Source organism: Lissotriton vulgaris, chromosome 2_1 (genome assembly GCF_964263255.1).
Source record: "Lissotriton vulgaris chromosome 2_1, aLisVul1.2, whole genome shotgun sequence".
NCBI classification, from domain to species: domain Eukaryota; kingdom Metazoa; phylum Chordata; class Amphibia; order Caudata; family Salamandridae; genus Lissotriton; species Lissotriton vulgaris.
The window spans coordinates 1,003,988,960-1,004,010,575 of NC_141687.1; the positions used below are offsets into that span (position 1 = coordinate 1,003,988,960).

Below are 21,616 nucleotides of genomic sequence, written 5' to 3' on the forward strand. Positions count from 1 at the left end.
CGGGTGTGTTGGAGGTACCTTTGTGGGGGTATTGGAGGTCATGGGAATGGGTCCTGTCTTTTTGCATACTTTAAAGTACTGTTACTTGGATGCATCTGTGAAAATCCTCCTGAATGGTTCCCTGACTCCAAGTTTTGACATCCAGAGAGGGACAAGGCAGGGGTGTCCCCTGTCCCCCCTCTTGTTCAACATTCATATTGAGCCCTTAGCCCAAACTATCAGACTGGATAATACTATCACTCCATTTAAATCCTCAAACTATGAGTGTAAATTAGCACTGTATGCTGATGATGTGATAGTATATACTAGTGACCCAGAGCTTCTTATACCACAACTTGAAAACTGCCTTAAGGAATTTGGTTCGATCTCCGGGAACCTCGCCAATTCGGCCAAAACCGAAGTGATGTGCTGGAATACCCTCTATAGAGGTGGCCCCACCAGTAAATAATTTAGATACCTAGGTATTAAAATCATTAAGGACTTGAGCAAAATTCCCCTGATAAATTTGGGGAAAATTGAAAAGGAGATTGATTAACTTTTTGCTAAATGGAAAAACCTTCCTTTGACCATCTATGGGAGGGTAAATCTTGTGAAAATGTCTGTCTTACCAAAATTGACGTACTTTTGTAATGCAATTCCTTTAACTGTCCCACCAAAGAACATAAGTAAGATTCAGCGGAAAATTGGCAGTTTTATATGGGGCCAAAAAAGTGCTAGGATGTCATGGAAAAAACTAAGAAGGAAGCTCCTAAAAGGTGGGTTGGCCCTCCCGGATGTTAATTGGGATTTGATGGCTTTACAATTTAAGGGCATTAGGATGCTGTTGACTACTCCAGAGGAAACTAAGTGGAGTAGAGTGCTGGGGGAAATGGCGCTGGCTGAGGGAGGTAGCGGACAAGGAGGGTTTCTATATAAATTTGGGGCCCCAAGGTTTTTTAAACAGGTTCGCCTTAAGGTTCTCAAGACAGCCTTGACTACTTGGTATGAAATCAGGTGTATTTGGGGTATAGGTTATTTTTCTGACTTTGCCCCTATTTGGGATTCCCCGGGTACCCCTCCTTGTTTTTGTGACAGTTTGTCTACCCCGATCAAAAGTGCTGGTCTTTCGAGGTGGTCAGATCTGGTGGATTCAGATGGGATTCTTCCATGGGAGGTTTTACAAGCTAAAATAGGCCCCAAATTTTCCAGGTTCAAGTTTCTCCAATTAAGATCATGGTATGAGGCAGAAGTGGGCGAAATCACTGGGAGTTGGGATCTTGAGCTGTTACTACAAGACTCCCGGCCTAAAAAGAAAGAAATATCTCTTTGGTACACAGGATTTCTAGAAGCAGAGGAAATCGAGGTCCCTTCCCAAATATCAGTTTGGAATCAAACATCACTTGCCCATGGTATAGAAGAATTCTTTGAACCATCACTTAAGCTACTTTATCAATATATAAAGCCTGCCAGTCTGAAGAAAAATCTTTTTTGTGTGATTAACAGGCTTTATTATACCCCGTCCAAGATCGCCAAATTCGCCCTGGCCCCAAGCTGTCCTAGATGCAAACTCGCCAATGCCGATGATATTCAAATTTTCTTTAATGTCCGAAGCGAAGCTCTTTTTGGAAAAATGTGGGAGATACATTAACATCTATTTTTGAAACCAACATAGAGATAGATCTCCACTTGGTGATTTTTGGTAAGAACGACTCTCACAGATCCAAATGGGCTTGCTGTTATATCTTGTGCTTTTGGCGAGTAGGGAGATCTGCATAAGATGGAAGGCTACAATTCCTCTGGGAAGGGAAGATTGGCTCAAAGCCGCCTTCAACATGGCACGCTTAGAACAAGACGGCAGAGAGGAAAACCTACTAAATACTTGGCTCCCACTGTTAAGTTGGGGTCGGCGCTTGTGTCTGAGAAATGGCTAAATACTGGTCCTGCCCCAGAATCCTATGATTACACCCAAACTCAAATACGTGAGGAAGGCCCGGCAGGCCTAGACAGATGCAGTTACCCGAAGGGCGCCCAGTAACAAATGAAAAGTGGGCTTGTTAAATCTGCTAATGTCTTTGGTGAGATGAGGACAAAAAAAAACATTTCACTATAACCTTTTGCACATATTCATGTGTGTGACAATGTTGGATTACCTTCTCTGTAGCTGCTTTGCTTACATATTTCGCTTCATGCAACATTATCATGATGCCTCGAACACATAGAACAAGGCCTGTGCACACTCTGTACTATGTCGTTCTATCCTTATCCACTGTGTGACAGGGATATTTGAAAACCCATAACAATGCTAATCTTACAAGGATGCTTTTTATTATAAATAAATAAGCATTCCCGGGGGCTAGACAGGGGAGACACTTCTGTTAAGATTGAGAGGTCCCTGCATCATGAGGTTTTGCCAGGCAGCTGCCTAATATCTCCTTGAGGAGTTTGTGACCAAGACGGGGTCATACATTCTGTACTGCCAGGTAATGGACAGTCACACTCACTCACACCCTAGATACACATAGAATAGAGATTGCATGATAGGAGTGCGCCTGATTACTACCTTGTTTTACATGCCTGTATATATATATATACACTGTTCATAGCACCATGGTGGACCTGTCCCTGCTATTTACAATGTTGGTGCTTGTAAGCACTTTCATAAGCTTCTGTTTACTGAGTATCACAGCACATGTACTCTATATAAGAATAACGTTGGTTCAGTAAATACATTGAAGAGTGTACCTTTGTGTATTCTCTGTATACTTCTCTGAGAACAAGAGCACACAAGTTAGACCTGTTTCCATGATCACCTAGGTGGCAGGGTTGTCATGTTTAGTGGTTGCCAGAAACCATTCACTCCCTGTTTAGGTTAGGGGTGATCATGGTGGCACTGTGAGCTAGCTGGTCTGTAGGCCAGCATATACAAAGGGGTGTATGTAATCAGTCTAGGCACAGCACTCAAAGTTTATGTTTTGCACAAACGTACAGGTCCTACGGATTAGTGGGAACTACACAACATAGTATAGGAGGTATTGGCATGCTCTGATAGAGCTTCGCATTGCTTTTTTACCTCGTGCTTCAGATGTATTTGTTGCACATTAGCTGGAATCTAGTAATTTGTCCAAAATTAGCTCATAAAGGGCTGGAAATTAATTTTATGGTACTTAATTCACTTTGTTTTAAATAAAAACATGATTGACTGTCAGCACTTTAGTTTATTCGTGCTGCCCAAAACTGTTTCAACTTATCAGGCATTTTAAGGATGATTTTTCTCAATACCTTACCGACCTTTAGCACTTTAGTGTTTAGGAACCTAAGATTGTTTTACCAGCCATCTTGTTAAACCTGTTTTTAGGATGGCTTTAACTGACACCATGCACTTAGGCTATTACAGTTTACCCACCGCACAGGGCACTTACAGTATTATGCCCCTGCCTCTACTTCTGTTTAAGGATTAATTGAACCTCATTTTTACAGTTGGGATGTCACACAGATTTTAATTGATGAAATACTGTTTATGGTCATTTTTAACTGTTCTGTATTCTAATTTGAATATACAATATTTCATGTTTTTTATTAAAACTGAAATAAAATTTGACTTACCGTGATCTGGACCTACTGAAGGCAGTGAAAAACATTGGATAAGCTAACTTTAAGCTTTGGTGAATATAGCTTTGTTCCACTTCACCCTCTAAGAGCTTGGTGACAAAGAACTGCCCCAGGTAAGAGAATGGTCATATGAAGAAGAACAGTTGAAAGCATCTTTCAATAGTAAATGAACATGTTTACACAAAGGCATCATGATGAACCTGAAAATAATTCTGACTAAAAGTAATTCGGTTATATGGACAGTGCCCCTGGCTGTAAAGAGGACAACAGAAGTTTGTGCCATATGGTGGTTCTCGCTCAAGCATTACCAAATAATTTTCACTTTGATTCAGTTTGGGGCAGTTTTGGTTTATCCAGAAATCTTGTCAGCGGACACAAAGTTTAAGAATTTAGTGTTACCAATAAGACTGTGACTCAAGGTCTTCATCAATGCTGAAAGTTGGAAGAGCCTAATATTTAACTGTATTTTGGTTTACACATGTGAAAAATAGGACAATATATATGCAGAGACAATAATTGGAAAAATACAATAACACTTAGTACAAAGACAGCTTAGAACACTGTTGTTGATGAGAAAGTGAATGGTGTAAGAAAAACAGCTTGAGTTCCTGGTCGTTTTATGACTTGATTAACGTTGATGGAATAGCTGACAGTTAGGATCAGTATCACGTAGGAGACGATTGATCCATATCAATGCACAGATATTGCTTGGTCTGTATGTTCCATAGAATTGAATGGAAGTTACAATAACATGCTTTAACCATCTGCATTGGTTCAATGATAGTCTTCAGTGGAAGGTTTATAATATGTACAGGTCGTACAACTGTTTTTTGGTACTAACTTGAGATGTGGCTTTTTCAATGCAGTGAAGTACTTTTTGTTGGTTTAGTGCTTTGGGGAGAAAAATAAGTATACTCTTAACATGCTCCAAAAGATCAAATGGCTTGAGTGTCAATGGAGGAGGGACTTTTTATTTATTCATTATTCTAGTAATTTGGAGGTGTAATATTATGAATAGTATATGTCCCTGTGTTTCCTCCAAATCTAGGGGTTTTCTTTGCAGCTGGTGCATAGTCAAAAGTCTGTATCTGAAAGAGACTATTAGTTATAGACTCCTTACCTTAGACTTACCCCCATGCTTCAGCGTAGATCCCAGAGAGCAGTGCTCTAAGTCACTTTTTTACTAACTCTATTTTGACTTTGTCTCTCAACTCCTGTTGCACGAGAGATGTCTAACCATAGACCCGGCTTCAAGCCATGTGACTCCTGTTACAAGTTGATGTCGGGGACGATTTGCACCTCGTGTGCCTTTGGTGCCTGGAGCGCGACCACGACCCGAAGTCATGCTCCGATGCCGGGCCCTGAACCCGAAATCTTTGCAGGGGTGCCCCTGAAAGATTTTGGAGGCCCAGCGGTCCGCTCCGCACTGCTTGAGATCCTGGTCGAGGGGAAGGTTGCAGGACCGGTCGCGGAGCCATCATCATTTGTCATTGAAGTCTTCACACTCATCGGGTAAGTCAAAGCACAAGAAGAAGGTGAAGAAACACCGTCGCTCTTCGCCGGCTCCCCATTCGCCGGCTGATGCAACGCGAGACCCAGACCGTCGTCGATCTCCGGCTCCTTCTTCAGATCCCACTGGGACGGCTCCGCGCTTCTCTCCCTTTCCCGGAGCATCCCCTGCCCAGCTTCATCAATTCTACGAAGCGCTGCTCAGCATTTTTGGGCAGCCCGACTCTGCAGGCGTTCCTTCAAGCCCCGCGGACTCAGCTGGGGCCCTAGGCCTTCGATGTCGGCGGCTCCGGCCCTGGCGCTGCAGGGCCCCCATCGATCCAGGCCTGGATCCGGATCGGTGCCAGTCGACCCCATGATACCTTCCCCGGCGCAGATTCTAGTGACGACGCCCCGGCACCGGTTGTGCCCCCAAAGAAAATCAACCCCAGCCTTAATCCTGACATGGACACGGCGCCGGACTGATGTCGGTACTGGCCCAGGAGGGTAAACTCAGTGGTTTGGATAAACTCAGTGGTTTGGATACCTCCCCAAATCTTGGCATGCGGTCTCCCCGTATCGTGGCCATGGATGAGGGTGCATCCTATGCTGTGGTGTTGCGTAGGGCGGCTGAGGTCTTGGTCCTTGAGCTTCCTACGGTGGCAGTCTGGACTAACCTCCTGAGTGAGGTGCTTAAGCTGGCAGCGGCGTCTTTGGAGCCTCTGCTGCCATTCAATGAGGCCCTCACAGACATCCTTCTGGGCACTTGGTCCAAGCTCAGCAAAAGGGCTCCTGTGTATAGGATGATTGCCCGATGACACTGCACGGCCCCGGTTGACCCATTCTTCCTCTCCCAACACCTTACCCCTGAGAGCTTAGTAGTACAAGCCTCTACCTCTAAAGGCGCGGTTCGAGGCATGTGATCTGTAGATCACATGCTCTGCATACTCCTGCCATTTAGTTTTGCTAGTTGTTTTTCTACAAAGAGGTGTTTCCTGTTACGAGGTAGGTGACTCCTCCTTTTGGTGATAGTGGGCATGGGCATCGACTCCATTGTTAGATTGTTTTTTTCCTCCATCGGGTTCGGACGTGAATTGCTGCGCTCCGGTTCGACACGTTTCTCCAGTTTACCTCGATGTTCAAGACACTCACCCTCGACAGTATTGTTTTTGATCGTGTAATCCCATTCTCCGTGTAGTATTTACTGGAAAACCCTCTTTTGATCCAGTAGCTCATGGAAGGCCGCCATGCGCCGGTCCGCCTCGCAGTAGATGGAACGGACTCCATTTAAATTCTGCCCTCTGTGCCACGTGAAGTTTCTGCGCACTGACTCACACGAGCTGTGCTTGTCTCTGAAGCACAGCGAACAGGACTGGGACACATGTAAGGCTTTCGACTGAAGAAAATGATTTGTGAGTGTCTGGCTCAACGTCGCGACATGCAGAGCCAACACACAAGTTCCATTTGGGACCTCTTCGGAGAAGATTCGGAACAAGAGGCCGCAGACGCCATGGGAACCGAGGAGGAACAAGACCCGATCAACATCTTGGACTACGGCTCCGAAGGGGAAAAAGACATCCTGCAAGGGCAGCGTACTGTTAGTACAGATTCTCCCTTGCCCCAAAGTCCACCTCAGCCCAAGAAGAAGGCTCCGGTCCAACCCCCACCTCCGGGCCACAGTTGGCACAGAGAACATGTTTCTGACGCCCTGTCCTCCGGCTCAGCACAGAAACATAACCAAAAGCCTTCCGGCTCCCAACAGAGCCGTTTGAAAACCGGCACGAGACAAAACCTTTGGGATCGAAGTCAAAGACAGGCTCCGCCCCACCCCCTTCGATGCCGAAAACGTATTTGGAACCGAAATCCGCGGCATCCAAAGGCCCGGCACCCAAAACACTGGCACCGAAGCAAACGGATGTGTCGATTCCATCCATAGAGCAACATTTTGATGCTCCGTCCTCCAACCCCGATCTGAAACAGCGGGAGCTATATATTCACCCAATTGGACTTATTAACACAAAGGTGAAAAAATACAAACCTGCGACAGAAGAGTGCTACCAGAATTCTTTAAAAGGAAAAATGCTGGTACTAATCCTTCTCCTCCTCCTCCTCATCTTCCATCGCCTCCTTCTCCTCAGTTTCAACCATTGCTAATTTCACCTGAGCACTCACCACCACATACACCTAAAGATCAAGATGATGGGGATGGGCCTGGGGACAAAAAGCCAGTACCCACAGACCCCTGGACAGATTACACCAATTCCCCCACAGGGAATGTTCCTAATCCGTACCCTACCAAACCTTCTCCACCGTATGACAGTGTACAATACATAGAGCTGTTGGGCAGAGCTGCTAAGTACCATGGGGTTCAGTTGCGTAAGGAATCCCTGGAAGAGGATTTCCTTTTCGAGACTCTTAGTAGTACACAAAAGTCCTCGCACACACTCCCTATGCTCAATGGTAAGATCAGACACTTAGACGATATTTTTAATAATCCCGTCAGGGCCCGTATCCTCACCCCTAGGGTAGACAAACAGTATAAGCCAGCACTGTCAGATCCAGCATACATAAGGGGGCAGTTATCATTGGGTTACTTGGTAATTTCCAATGCATGCAAAAGGGCCAATTCACAAACAGCTGGAGATGCTCCACCCCAGACAAAGAATCTAAGCTGCTAGACGCTTCGGAGAAAAGAGTAGCGTCTCAGGCTGCAAACTTTTGGCGCATCTCCAATACACATGCACTGTTAGCTAGGTATGACAGGGGGCATTAGGATGAAATGGAGCAGTTGCTCCAATTTCTACCTGATGAGTACAAGTCCAAGGCGCAATACCTAGTGCGGGAGCAACAGCTCATTTCCAATAATTCTATCAGGTATGACCTAGATGCTGCAGACACTGCAGCCAGAGCCGTCAACACCAGCGTCTTTTTAAGAAGGCATGCCTGGTTACGTATTTCAGGATTCAAACCGGAGGTTCAAACTTTTATCCTGAACACACCATTTGACAAGGAACACCTTTTTGGTCCTGTGGTAGATTCCTCACTAGAAAAAATGAAGAAGGACACAAAAGTGGCCAAATCTATGGGAGCCCTTCAATTAACCCCAGGACGTGGTTCCTTTCGGCACTCCTTCTACAGTGGAGGGCCCAAAAATACCTCGTCCGATACTGCCACCACCACTTACAACAAGGCAACAATCAACTTTCTGCCTCTAAGGGTTACTTCAGATGGGGTTACAGAGGCAACAATGGCAAAGGTAGAGTTAGAGGCTCCAATACACGTCCTCTCCCTCCAACACCAAACAGTGCCTTGCCTACACTCACCCGGATCATGTAACACCTGTCGGGAGTCGTCTTTCACATTTCCTACCCATCTGGCAGTCCATAACTACAGACAAATGGGTACTGGAAACTATCCGTTCTGGTTATTGCCTGGAGTTCACCAACAATCCTCCAAACATTCCCCAACGTTCACACAAACTGTCACTGGATCACTTACACCTCCTCAAAAAAGAGGTTCAGTCTCTCCTTTTAAAAGGGGCTATGGAGCCCGTATACCACTACAATACCAAGGGTCGGGCGTATACTCCTTTTACTTTGTCATATCCAAACAGGATGGTTCTCTCAGGCCAATGTTGGACATCAGAGAAATTAATCTTTACATACATTCAGACCATTTTCAGATGATAAAACTTCAACAAGTGCTCCCACTCCTGCAAAAGGGCGACCTTCTCTCTACTCTAGGCTTAAAGGACACCTATTTTCATATTCCATTACATCCCACTCATCACAAATTTCTCAGATTTGTGGTGGTGGACCAACATTACCAGTTCAAGGTACTCCCCTTCGGAGTCACCACTGCACCCAGAGGCTTTACAAAATGTCTGGCAGTAGTCGTTGTTCATCTAAGAAGACAACACATTCATGTCTTTACCTACTTAGACGACTGGCTCATCAAAGACAGTACTTATCGAAAGTGTCTCCAACATACTCACAGAACACTGCACCAACTGGGGTTCACAGTGAATGTTTGGAAATCGCATCTACAACTTTCCAACACTCAAAATTACCTAGGAGCCACTTTAGATACTCATAAGGCTCTGGCCTTTCTAAATGCCGCCAGAATTTGCAACATTTAGGTTGCGGTAATCTAGTTTCAGTCCAATCACTCGCTCCCAGCTCGAATGTATTTACAACTGCTAGGAATGATGGCATCTTGCATCATGATCGTTCCCCATTCCATACTTCACATGTATCCCCTACAAGAATGCTTAGCGAGTCAGTGAAACCAATCGCAGGGTCTGTTAACCGATCTAGTGTTGGTAAGCGGCCGTTCTCATCGCTCTCTGCAGTGGTGGAACACACAAAATGTATCAAAAGCATAGCCCTTCATAGATCCAGTTCCACAGACCATTCTAACAGCGGACATATCCCTCACTGGCTAGGGGGGCTCATCTCAGCACCACACAAGGCAAGGCCTGTGGAGTCAAAAGCAAACCTTTCTACACATAAAACATCTAGAGCTGTTAGCCGTCTTTCTAGCACTCAAAGCATTTCAGACTCACCTGGTCGGCAAAGCTATCCTGGTTCGTACTGAAAACATGACCGCTATGTATTACATACAAAAACAGGGGGGGGAACACATTCTCCAACTGTCACACTTTGCCCAAGACATTTGGAGGTGGGCCATTCACCAAAAAATCTATCTCTTAGCATAACGCCTCCCAGGAGTGAACAATCAGATTGCCGATCTCCTCAGCAGACAGAGACAGAAAATACACGAATGGGAACTCCCCCCAAGTTCTCCTCCAAAACTTTCAAAGTTGGGGAGTTCCTCAAATAGATCTTTTTGCCACACACCAAAACGCAAAATGCCCAAACTTCGCCTCCAGGTACCCACACCCGCTCTCCAAAGGCAATACACAATGGATGAACTGGTCAGGGATATTTGCGTACGCTTTTCCGCCTCTTCCTTCAGTGGTTCAGAAACTCAGGCAAAAATCCCTCTCACTGATCCTAGTAACTCCCACATCGGCCCGTTAACCGTGGTTCACATCTGTTGGAGCTGTCACTAGTTCCAGATCAAAAGCTGCACCTCACATCCAGTCTCCTCACACAGAGCCATGGAGAAATCAGACACCCAGATCCCAAGCAACTGAACCTCGCGATCGGGCTCCTGAAGTCATAGAATTTGGTTATCTAAATCTCCCACGAGACTGTATGAAACTCATCAAATAGGACAGAAGGTCTACTACAATACCCTGTTATGCAAGAACAACATCCTTCCTCTTGATACTTCAGTACAAAATATCATTTGTTACCTGTTACACTTTTAGCAGTCAGGATTAGCTTACGCTTCTATCCGACTACATCTCGTTGCAATAGCTGCGTATTTACAAAATAGGCAACATTTATCGCTTTTCAGAGTTCAAGTAATCAAAGCTTTCAAGGAAGGACTCCAAAGAGTTATACCACCAAGACTTACACCTGCTCCAGTGTGGAACCCTAACATAGACTTCACTAGATTAATGGGCCCACCTTTTGAACCCATGCATAAATGCTTTCCTCATTGCAATCACTTAACTGAGGAGAGTGGGTGAACTACAGGCACTAACTATAGAAACACCTTTTTTCCAACTTCACAGAGATAAAGTGATGCTTCGTACTAACCTCAAATTTCTACCTAAGGTAGTATCTGCGTTTCACATCAATCAGTCAGTTTAATTACCGGTATTCTTTCCTCAACCTGATTCTGTGTCAGACAAGCCCTTCACACCTTAGATGTCAGAAGAGCATTTTTATATTACCTTGAAAGAACAAAATTATTTTGTAAGACTAAACAACTTTTCATTGCTTTTGCACCACCAGACAAGGGCAATCCCATATCCAAGTCAGGTATTGCCAGATGGATTGCTAAATGCATTCAAACTTGTTATGCAAAACCAAAGAGCATGTTAACAATACCCCCTAGAGCGCATTCCACTCGTAAAATAGAGGCTACTATAGCTTTCTAAGGAAACATCCCCATAGTTGATATTTGTAAAGCTACAACATGGTCCACACCGCACACATTCACCAAACAATATTGTGTAGATGAGTTAGCAAGACAACAAGCTAATGTGGGCCAGACAGTACTTAGAACACTATTTCAAACAACTCCAACAGCTACAGGTTAGCCACCTTTTAGGGAGAATACTGCTGTATAATCTATGCAAAGTATGTGATCTACAGCTCACATGCCTCGAACGGATAATGTTATTTACCCAGTAAGCATCTGTTCCTGGCATGTAGAACTGTAGATTCCCATGCTCCCACTGCACCCCCAGGTACCTGTACCTTTTGCAGTTCTCTCTTACTATTTATACATACGCATGGAGTTCTCTATTCTTTACTTACTAACTCCATTCTCACCCTCTGTGGGAAAACAATCTAACAATGGAATCGATGCCCATGCACACTATCCCCGAAAGGAGTAGTCACCTACTTTGTGACTGGAAAGACTTCTTAGAAGAAAAACAACTTGTAAACATCCAAAACCAACACTAGATGGCAGGAGTATGCAAAGCATGTGAATCTACAGCTCTACATGCCAAGAACAGATGCTAACTGGGTAAGTAACATTATCCTTCCCTACTGCTCCCCCAGATAGGGAATCCACGAAGCTGGACCATCTTGGGAAGAACATTTTTTCTTCCGCCAGCTTAGGACTGTGGTTGGTCAACACTGCATGTCTCTTGGGCTGATACACACACTCTGTGTGGGACAAGGTAGCTCAAGTGCTGCCACAGTGTCCGCAAGCGGCCTGGGCAGTACTCCCCAGTGTGGTCGCAGAGGGTAGAGACAAAGGAATGATCACCATCCGATGTAGGCTGGATACCGCCGACTCGCTGGGTAGAACGATTTCTACGTCAGTAGCCCTGAGGCGCTTTGCCTGGCTGAGATCCACTGGCTTCTCTGGGGATGTCCAATCAACCCTTTTGGACATGCCCTTTGATGACTGTCGCCTGTTTGGTGACAAGGCTGAAACCGCGCTCGATCGCTTCAAAGGTTCTAGAGCTACGGCCAGATCCTTGGGCCTCGCTGCCACCTCTCGTCCTTTTCAGTCCGCCGTTCACCCCTTTACGGAAGGGGTCCCCCACCACGTTCCACCTAGGGCCACAGGTCAGTGCGAGCTGCCCAGCTTCTGTGTAGCTGGGGATGTGGGAGCCATCACTGTGGGCCTGGGAGCCAGCGGGCGGGCCAGTCCACCAATGCCCCCTCTGCAGCAGCCTCCAAACCTTCATAGTCTGACCTTTCAGCGCCACCAATTGCAAGTGTGTGGCAGGTTCTGCCTTCACCTTCCCCACTGATGCACCATCACGTCAGACAGGTGGGTTTTGCAAATAGTCCGAAGGGGCTACTCCCTCCCCTTCAAAACTATCCCTCCCTCCCTCCCTCTATGCCACTTACACATCGCATGTTGGAGGATCATCTAGCCATTCTCCGTCAGGAAGTTATTGCTCTCTTGGCCAAGGGTGCCATCAATTGTGTTCTTGTGCCAGAACTAGGTCATGGTTGCTATTCCCACTGCTTCCTGGTACCCAAGAAGGACAAAGGCCTGCGTCCTATCTTAGACCTCAAGGCATCAACTGCTGCCTCCACAAGGAGAAGTTCAAAATGCTCAATTTAGCTCAGGTCTTGTTTGCCCTCGACCCTGGAGACTGGATGGTAGCGTTTAACTTGCAGGATGCTTATTTTCATATCCCCGTCCTGCCTGCCCACCGGCGTTACCTACTTTTCATGGTAGGCCACAACCATTTTCAGTTTACTGTGCTCCCCTTTGGCCTTACCAGCGCTCCTCAGGTGTTCACGAAAGTGATGGCTGTGGTTGCAGCTCTTCTGCGCAGATCAGGGATTCCAGTCTTCCCTTATCTCAACGACTGGCCGCTGAAGGCGGGCTCACCCCAGGCAGCCGTATCCCACCTCCAGACTATTGCGGACCTCCTGCATTCGCTAGGGCTCACTATCAACGTGCCGAAGCTGCACATGATTCCCTCACAGAAGCTGCTTTTCATTGGAGCAGTTCTGGATGCAGCTCAGTTTCTGGCTAATCCTCCCGAGCAGCGAGTCTGGGATATTCTGGCTATGATATCGATGTTTCAGCCTCTATCCCAGGTCTCGATGAGAATGACCCGGAGGTTGCAGGGCCTCATGGCCTTCTGCATCCTGCTGGTAGATCATGCCAGATGGCTTATGCGGGCTCTGCGGTCGGACCTAAAAGTTCCAGTGGGCGCAGCATCTGGGGAATCTTTCTAATGTCATCCAGATCTCAGAGGGGACTGCAAGGCAGTTGCAGTGGTGGCTCAAAAACCAGGATTAGGTCAAAAACAGATCCCTCTCCCTTCCCCAACGCGACTCCACAGTAGTGACGGATGCTTCACTCCTGGAATGGGTCAGCCTCATGGGAGAGGCGGAGATCAGAGGCTTGTGGTCTCCGGCGGAGTCTGGGCTCAACATCAACCTTCTGGCGCTCCGAGCGATTCGTCTTGCACTGAAGGCATTCCTTCATTCTATCAATAGAAGAGTAGTGCAGGTGTTCAGACAACACCACCGCCATGTGGTACTGCAACAAACAGGGCGGGGTGGGGTTGTGGACCCTTTGTCAAGAGGCTCTTCACCTTTGGACATTGGATCAGGGCATGTCTCTGGTGGCTCAATGCCTGGAAGGTTGCTTTAACGCCAGGGCAGACAAGCTCAGCCGCCAGTGCATGACGGATAACGAATGGCGTCTTCACTCGGAGGTGGTGCAGGTTTCTTCCAGCAGTGGAGAGTGCTTTGGATAGATCTATTGGCTTTCGAAAATAATGCACAATGTCAGCAGTTCTGTGTGTTGGAATTTTCAAGGCGGCACTCGCTAGGCGACGCTTTTCATTGAGAGTGGAATTGCTTGCTCCTGTACACCTTTCCGCCTGTACCACTTCTACCCAGAGTGCTGAAGAAAGATCAATCGCGACCGGCCCAAATCATTCTTCTGGCTCCGGACTGGGCACAAAGAGTCTGGTGCCCTGAGCTTTCGAGCATGACCATTGATGCTCCGATCAGACTGCCTCTTTGGAAGGATCTTCTGTCTCAGCAGCAGGGGACGGTCCTTCACCTCTTTGCGGCGACAGTTGACAGTTTTCGACCTTCCTCCCGAAGTCTGTAATGTAATCTTGGCAGCCAGGCGTCCCTCCACTAAAACGGTATACGCCTGTAGATGGAACAAATTTGTGGCATGGTGCACAGCAAAGGCTGTGGATCCCCTTTCGGCTCCTCGTTCAGAGGTTCTTCTCTTTGTTCTTTCTTTGGCCCAGCAGGGCTCTGCTCTGGGCACTCTTAAAGGCTATCTTTCAGCCATTTTGGCCTTTCTTCGCCTTCCTGATCAACCTTCTCTTTGATTTCTGAAGGGCATTACTCATCTCTTCCCTAATTCTCCCTTCGTAATGCCCCAGTGAGACTTGAACCTTGTTCTCACTGTTCTTATGTGTGCTCCCTTTGAGCGACTACATAATTGTCCTCTTCGTCTCCGTTATTTCAAAACTGCTTTCTTGCTTGACATCGCCTCTGCTCGCAGGGTGAATGAGCTTCAGGCCTTATCTTCAAAGCCTCCTTTTCTTTCTGTCCCTCCTAACAAAGTTGTCCTCCAAACTAGGCCTTCTTTAATGCCAAAAGTGATTACCTCTTTCCACATAAGTCAGATCATCACATTACCCACCTTCTTTCCGCCTCCGCCTCCCTCCAAAGAGGAGAAGAGACTCCACCGTCTGGGCCCAAAATGTGCGCTATCCTTCTACCTTGACTGCACTAAATAATTCCGAGTGGACGATCAACTCTTCATGGGTTATGTGGGTGCCAAGAAGCGTCGGGCAGTTCACAAACATACCATCTCTCAATGGGTTGTCCTATGCATTAAAATCTTCTATTCTTAAGCTAAAAAGGAACCTCCAGTAGGGTTGCGCGCCCACTCAACCAGGGTGACCGCAGCTACTGCTGCTTTGGGACATGGAGTTCCCTTACTTGACATCTGCCAGGCTGTCAGCCAAGTCCGGTGAGACGGCTTATTCGGCTGTTCTGTTGTCTAGGACTTTTGGGTGTGAACTTGGTTCGCAGACCCACCTCCGTTGTTGGTATTGCAGGGGTATCTATTCTAAGGTAAGGAATCTATAACTAATAGTCTCTTTCAGATGAACAAGTTACTTACCTTCGGTAATGATATATCTGTAAGAGACATATATTAGTTATAGATTCCTTACCTCCCCACCTAACCTCCCCGTTCTGCAAATTGACTTATAGGGTAAGAGACTTCCTTCCAGGGCCCTAGTATTGTGCACCAGTGATCAGTGTCTTGCATGGCTCTGCGCTTCTGGCGTGGAAAGACATTAGCTTGCATGGGTGGCGTCTAAGTAGACGCTGCAACGTCATCCCGGCGACCACGACGCCGACAACGGACGCGGAGTCCTGCAACACCACCTACCGACTCGCAAGGGTACTGCTACAAAATATTTCTCTGGATCCAGTCTGAAGCCTGGGGGAAATACTATGGTAAGCAATCTATAACTAATATATGTTTCTTACAGATATATCATTACCAAAAGTAAGTAACTTGTTTGTTTAGTGCAATTTGACTTTTCTTCTAGCCCATTGTAATTTGTGGTTCAAGAGTGAAGCTGCCTTTAATTGTGAGCAAGACCTTTGGAAAGTTTATTTTGGTTGAGGATGCAAGTGTGTTAACTGGGACCAGCAAATCAATTTTTAGAAGTCATTGAAATGCCAGTGGTGTTTTCCATATGATCAATAGCAAATGAAAGGGAAGGCTCTTTGCAGGGGCTGATTTTTTCATGGGCTATGAAACATTTTTGAGTTTCAATACATTTAAAGGAATTACAAGGTGTTGTGGTACAAGGAGAAACAGAGGATCAGTGATAGGTGTTTGGACTTGTCAGTGTAAATGTAAAGTAGGGTCACCCACAAATGGACTTGTCCAGCTTTGTAATACCTAGATATTTTGAATTAAAATGTCATTTATTAATTGGAGTTGTGGATAATGTACCAATTATTTTATTTAACTATTTAATATGTTCAAGTATTTCTTAAGAAATTAACATTTTCAATGTTTCTGAAAATGATGCATCAGAAGTGGAAGCATCCAAGTGAAATGTAATTCATGATCCAACAGTGGGAGTAGAAAAGGGGTTCAAAGAAAGTGAAAGAAGAAAATGAACTAGAGTGTATCTTCATAATATTAATTACTGTTATAGCGGATCATCTCCATAACCAATACCAAATTAATTAAACAAGGATATCTCTACCCTCATACATTATCCATGATACAAAATAGGTCCAGGCGCCTATCTGACGTAGGTTTGCAAATCAAAGTAGCATGTTTCCTTGCAGAATAGCCTTCAATTAATACTTCTCTAGTACAGCTCATGAAGTTTCAACAGGTGGTAAAAGGCTTAGGATATATAAGACCGAAGCAATAGTTGTAACCCATTCTACCACTTTTTGAACGTCACTTTCTTCATGAAGAATGGATTTAAGCTTAAAGGGTCTCTAGCCAATATCTGGACATTTGTATCACCTTGCTCCTCCTATCTTGCTGTTCACATTACGGGACCAGAGAGATTAATGGAGCTGCTTCTCAATAAATCCAAGGGATATATGAAACTGGTACTTTAGAATGAAACTGTTACTGTAGAATGAAACTGCTATGTCAGCCCTTCTATTTAAAACTATTTAGCCATCCTCCACAACTCATTGATTTGAGAGCAACTAGCATTGACAATTGGAATATACCAAAACTGATGTAGGATTTGTTTTTTATTCAGTCATTTTTATTGGTATATTTGTAAACATTTTGGTATTCACAACAGTACTCAATGTGATCACATGGGTTCTTACAAATTTGTTTATATTCTTATTTACATTTGACTCTACATGTTTCGGCCTTAACTTGATTTGTTGATCCAGCCTTTTTCTATAACATATGTTCAGAAATCTGTCCTTTTTCTTTTTTTGATGCACGATTTATCATGATATAGGAAGAGCAAAGTAATTCTGATCAACAATGTGAACTAAAGCTAATCTGCTATTTAATTTGTTTTGCCAGCACACCAATAAGCTGTTTAAGTTGTAAGTTGAAAAGGATAGTGATAAAGAGGACAAACTGTACATCAGTGATAATATACAACTATTATTTATGAGTCATTTTATATTTTCTTAGGTCACTGTGCGATCAAACACTATATCAATTAACGGAAGATCAGGATGGAGCCATCCAGTTCCTGCAGATGTGCCTTACAAGCAGTAGCAGATGTATTGGATACTTCATAAATTCCCACTTCCAATACAAAGGACAAAATAAAATTAACATAAAAAAATGATTTATATTGTTATATACATATTTTATTTGTAAAATAATATAATTTCCTTGCTGGCTGTATTTCTCTTGGGTACATTAAAGTATAAATAATTTATAGTTATATTTTTTTCTTGATTTCACAGAAGCTGGGACTATGCTTCAATGCAATATAACAAATATTTTTTATTTTGGTGGTGAAAGTGAATATAATATTTTAGACTTCATGGTAAGAGACCATGGATAACTGTATATGTAGAAATAGGCTGCAAAATTATGTAGACATTTTTAGTTGCAAAGATATTTCATTTTACAATTGAATTTGTTTTCTTGTCATGTTAGAGGTAGTTAAAACTGTCACCAGTTGCCTTAATGTTACAATGTTAAGTTAAGAGAATTAGCACAAGGTGAAAATTAATTATATTTATTATGAATGCTCAGGCAGGTTTTGATGTTAGATGTGTGTTTGTTTTGTACAAGAATGAACATGGAAAACATTCCCCACATCGGAGGTGCTTAGTCCATAATTTGGTCTTCTTCAGCATTCCTTAACTCTCTATTCCTGTAAATTTGTCATTCATACTACTAAAACATTATGTACTCTGTTTGCTCACCTTTAAGGCACTTAGTTCCTCCACAAGGTTCAATCCTGCCACAATGGATCACGGGCCCCAGTGCCACAACGCTCATTCCTGCTCCAAAGCTTTAAAACGCATTCCTATGCCAATGATTGAAAACACATTCCGCACCAGTGCTCAAAACACACATTTCTACACCAGTGCTCAGAACACACATTCTTTCACAGGTGCTCGAGCACACATTCCTGCCCCATTGCTCCAATGCACATTTGCACCCAATGTTCCAACGCACACCTTTCTGCCCCAACAAAAGAAATGAAAACATTAAAGGGCAGTTTTAATACTTTTTTCCTTGTTGTCAAATGTCTTTCTGCCTTTACACGCTCCTCTTTGCCTCATTTTATTCATTCTTTTGTACCCACTGACTTTAGCACTTACTGGTCAAGAAGAGTCCTGCCACTCCATCCCTCCATCAAGCAATGGTTGGGATCTGTACCTAAAGTAGCACATGGGTTCACATTCTGTTTCTGCTTTCATCTTATTCCAGACTTGCTGTCAGGTCTTCATTCTTCGGTCCTCATTGTTGCTAATGTAACAAACTATGTTTGCGAAGAAGGTCCAGTACCCTCTGACACCATTGGTTAGGGTTAAAACTTGATTTTATTGCTGTAAAAGAATTTAATTTATGATAATGTTGATTTCAGTTGCAGCAATTAAGATGACCATTGTAATTTACATCTAACAAGGGCGTTGAATAATTATTTTGTTATGTGTAGCCATTGGAATCTTTGTTATGATTTGAGCAGTCGTACTTTTAGTGTCCTTTTATTCGTCTGTCATTGATTTATGTGTTAACGAAAGAAGTTTTGATAAAGACTGCCAATAACTGCAGTTTATTTGAAAATATTAACGATTCAGAGGAAAGATTTTAAGTGGCTAATGTCAGTCAGTAGATTCATTTCAGTGTATATATGTATTTGAGAGCTGCACAGAATGCCAAACACTAAGTTATGATGTAAAATATTAAATAATTACATGTTTCTAAGTCAAGCTAATCAAAGACTGATAGACATACATAAGATTGAAGTCTTAAAGTTTTACCTACTTTAGAGGTTGCCATGTGCCTTAGTAATCAAACATATCCAGTATTAACCAGTTGGTTCCAGTCAAGTGATGGAGGATCCACAGTTATAAAAGGGACGTACCCGGCACTGCACAAACATTCAATTGATAATCTAGGTATTGTTTGTCATGCAGCAACTGCTGATGAAACTGTTGTGTACTCTTTGGATAGAACTATTTTGATAATCAAAATCATTCTTCGTTCAACGTTCGTTTTAGTAGAGAACTATTGTTGGCACTTTACTATTCAAAATTTATTTTTTAAGCATAAGACAAAATGCCTATGTTGCCATTTCAAACAGCATCATAGATTTGCCTCTATCTTACCTTGTTGTATTCAGGTAAACAAAGACTTGTCTTTAAAATGAAACTATGCTGAATAGAGTAACTTTCCTGCTAGCTTCCAAAATCTATACAAGGAGGTGTCAAGGAAGCAATAGATGTTTTGATGAAAAATAATCAACATTTCATAACAGTAGGAAGTGTGCCAGATGCTCTTTTTCATATCTACTGTATAATTATGTTACTTAAATAAAATGTTGAAAATACACTGGTATTAAAAAATGTCTCAATAATATTTTAGTAAAGATATTTTTTTTAACATTAGTCACTGATGTAGATAACTATTACATGTTACACTTCCTGTTATGTTTCTTGAACCCCTTTGAAGCTTTGCCACCTCACTGAACCTTTGAATTCCAGCTCATCTGACTAATCTTCTTCTTTGTGTTGTGCTGTAGTAGAATAAAGTAACTGGATTATCTTTGTAGTTGATTCTCTGGTTCCCCCTAAAAGAAAACTTATAGTGAGACGATGTCCCTTTGCTTCTTGACATACCCCTGAACTTGCTTTGCTAAACTAAATGTGAAAGCCTAGAGAGAGTCTGGATTTGTATGTATTACTCTGATGATAAATTGCATTATATTGCAACAATTAAAATCTCTAAGAAGAATTTACCTCATTCAAAATACTACGGTAAAGTAATTACTGCTTGTTTGATCTCTTCTAGGGAGATGATATTCTACGTCAAAGAACTATGGGTAATGTGTGGGTCGCAAACCTTTTTGCGAATGCAAAAGGGCTTTTTGGGATGTAGAAAGCCCTGTTTGCGATTCGGTAAGCTGTTACTGAATCGCACATTGGGTTTGCGATTCGTTATTAGGAAGGGGCGTGTTTAGGACACTCTCTCCTAATACCGAATCGCAGTGGTATGTGTGAATGTTTTGCAACCGAAATGCAGTCGCAAGCATTTGCAATATATTGCCAATTTCACATTGATAACCCTTGCGCAAATTGGAAGGGGTCCCTATGGTACCCCTTCTCCTTTGTGAATGTTCATAAAGTAACTTTTTGTAGAGCAGGCTTTGATCCTAGCGACTGCTGCCTACTCTTGAAAAATTAAAAGAAAACTTTTAATTTTCTTGTTTTACCTCATCCCGTTTTCTTTTAAGGAAAGCGGGCTGCTTTTATAAAAAAATAAAGTTTTTTTTAAATTTAAAAGCAATCTCATACATGGTGGTCTGCTGACCCCAGCAGTCCGCTATCCCTGTGATTTTAGCGATTTCCCAATGGGTCACAAACCAAGACCTACCTCAATAATATTCATAAGGTAGGTCTATTTGTGACCCACTGGGACTCGCAAATGAAACTCAAAAGAGCTTCATACATTTGAAATAGCGATTTCCTAATTGCGATTCATAGGAAATTGCAATTAGGAACTCGTTATTTTAAAGTTTCGTAAATGTGGCCTTATGTCCAGCTTGCAGAACCCTTGTATTGCAACTGTCTGTCAGTCTGGCCCTCCAGAGACACCAAACTCCAATGCTTTATTTGCTTCCAAATAAAAATTACACAAAACATGTTTTTGGGGAGAGATGGTTCTTGCAGGTGGGAGAAATGAATTTAAAAGTATTTCACTACCAGATGGAGTCACAAAGAACTGAGATTCAAGGATTGATTCTTTCCCGCCTTGATTATGCTAACTCACTTTACTTAGCAGTCCAATGCCGTTCATAAACAAACTCCAAGCCATTCAGAACGCTGCTACTCGAATACTGCTAGGCATTCCCAAAACGCAGTCATCCCTTCATTAGCTACCCATATGTTGCAGAGTAGAATACAATGCACTCTATCACTCATCGTTTAAACCACATATTAGGCGTACATGTTCTGAACACACAGCTAATCACCTTTACAAATCACAGAGAGAGCCTGGCTCTCCCATCCTTCAGTGCAAGTCCCTCCCAGCTTACAGGAATGCAGCGATACACAAATCTGTCTGGGAGGATTTCTTTACACTTCCTATGTTCTACCAGGCATGCCTTGGCTTCCCAAAATGGACTCCAAGGTCCTCCATTGATGCACAAGTGCAGGCACACTTGCACTCGTACATCCACAGTGCATTTACTGCAAAGCACTGTTATCCTCGTGTATTATGCCACCACACGCAGAACTATGTGCAGCAA

General features: G+C 43.7%; 1 protein-coding gene across 6 annotated transcripts in view; it reads left to right on the forward strand.

Annotated features, from left to right (window-relative positions):
- COBLL1 (cordon-bleu WH2 repeat protein like 1) overlaps nt 1–19,715 on the forward strand; it is an 806,310-nt gene extending 786,595 nt beyond the window's left edge. For 5 of the 6 annotated variants that reach the window (XM_086956594.1, XM_086956595.1, XM_086956598.1 and 2 more), the window contains one exon: nt 17,317–19,715. In XM_086956594.1, coding sequence (XP_086812720.1) covers nt 17,317–17,403 — 87 coding nt within the window. In that variant the 3' untranslated portion in view covers nt 17,404–19,715. The remainder of the gene's footprint in view (nt 1–17,316) is intronic. The other variant, XM_086956596.1, reaches the window with a different exon arrangement.
- The last annotated feature ends 1,901 nt before the right edge of the window (nt 19,716–21,616 follow it).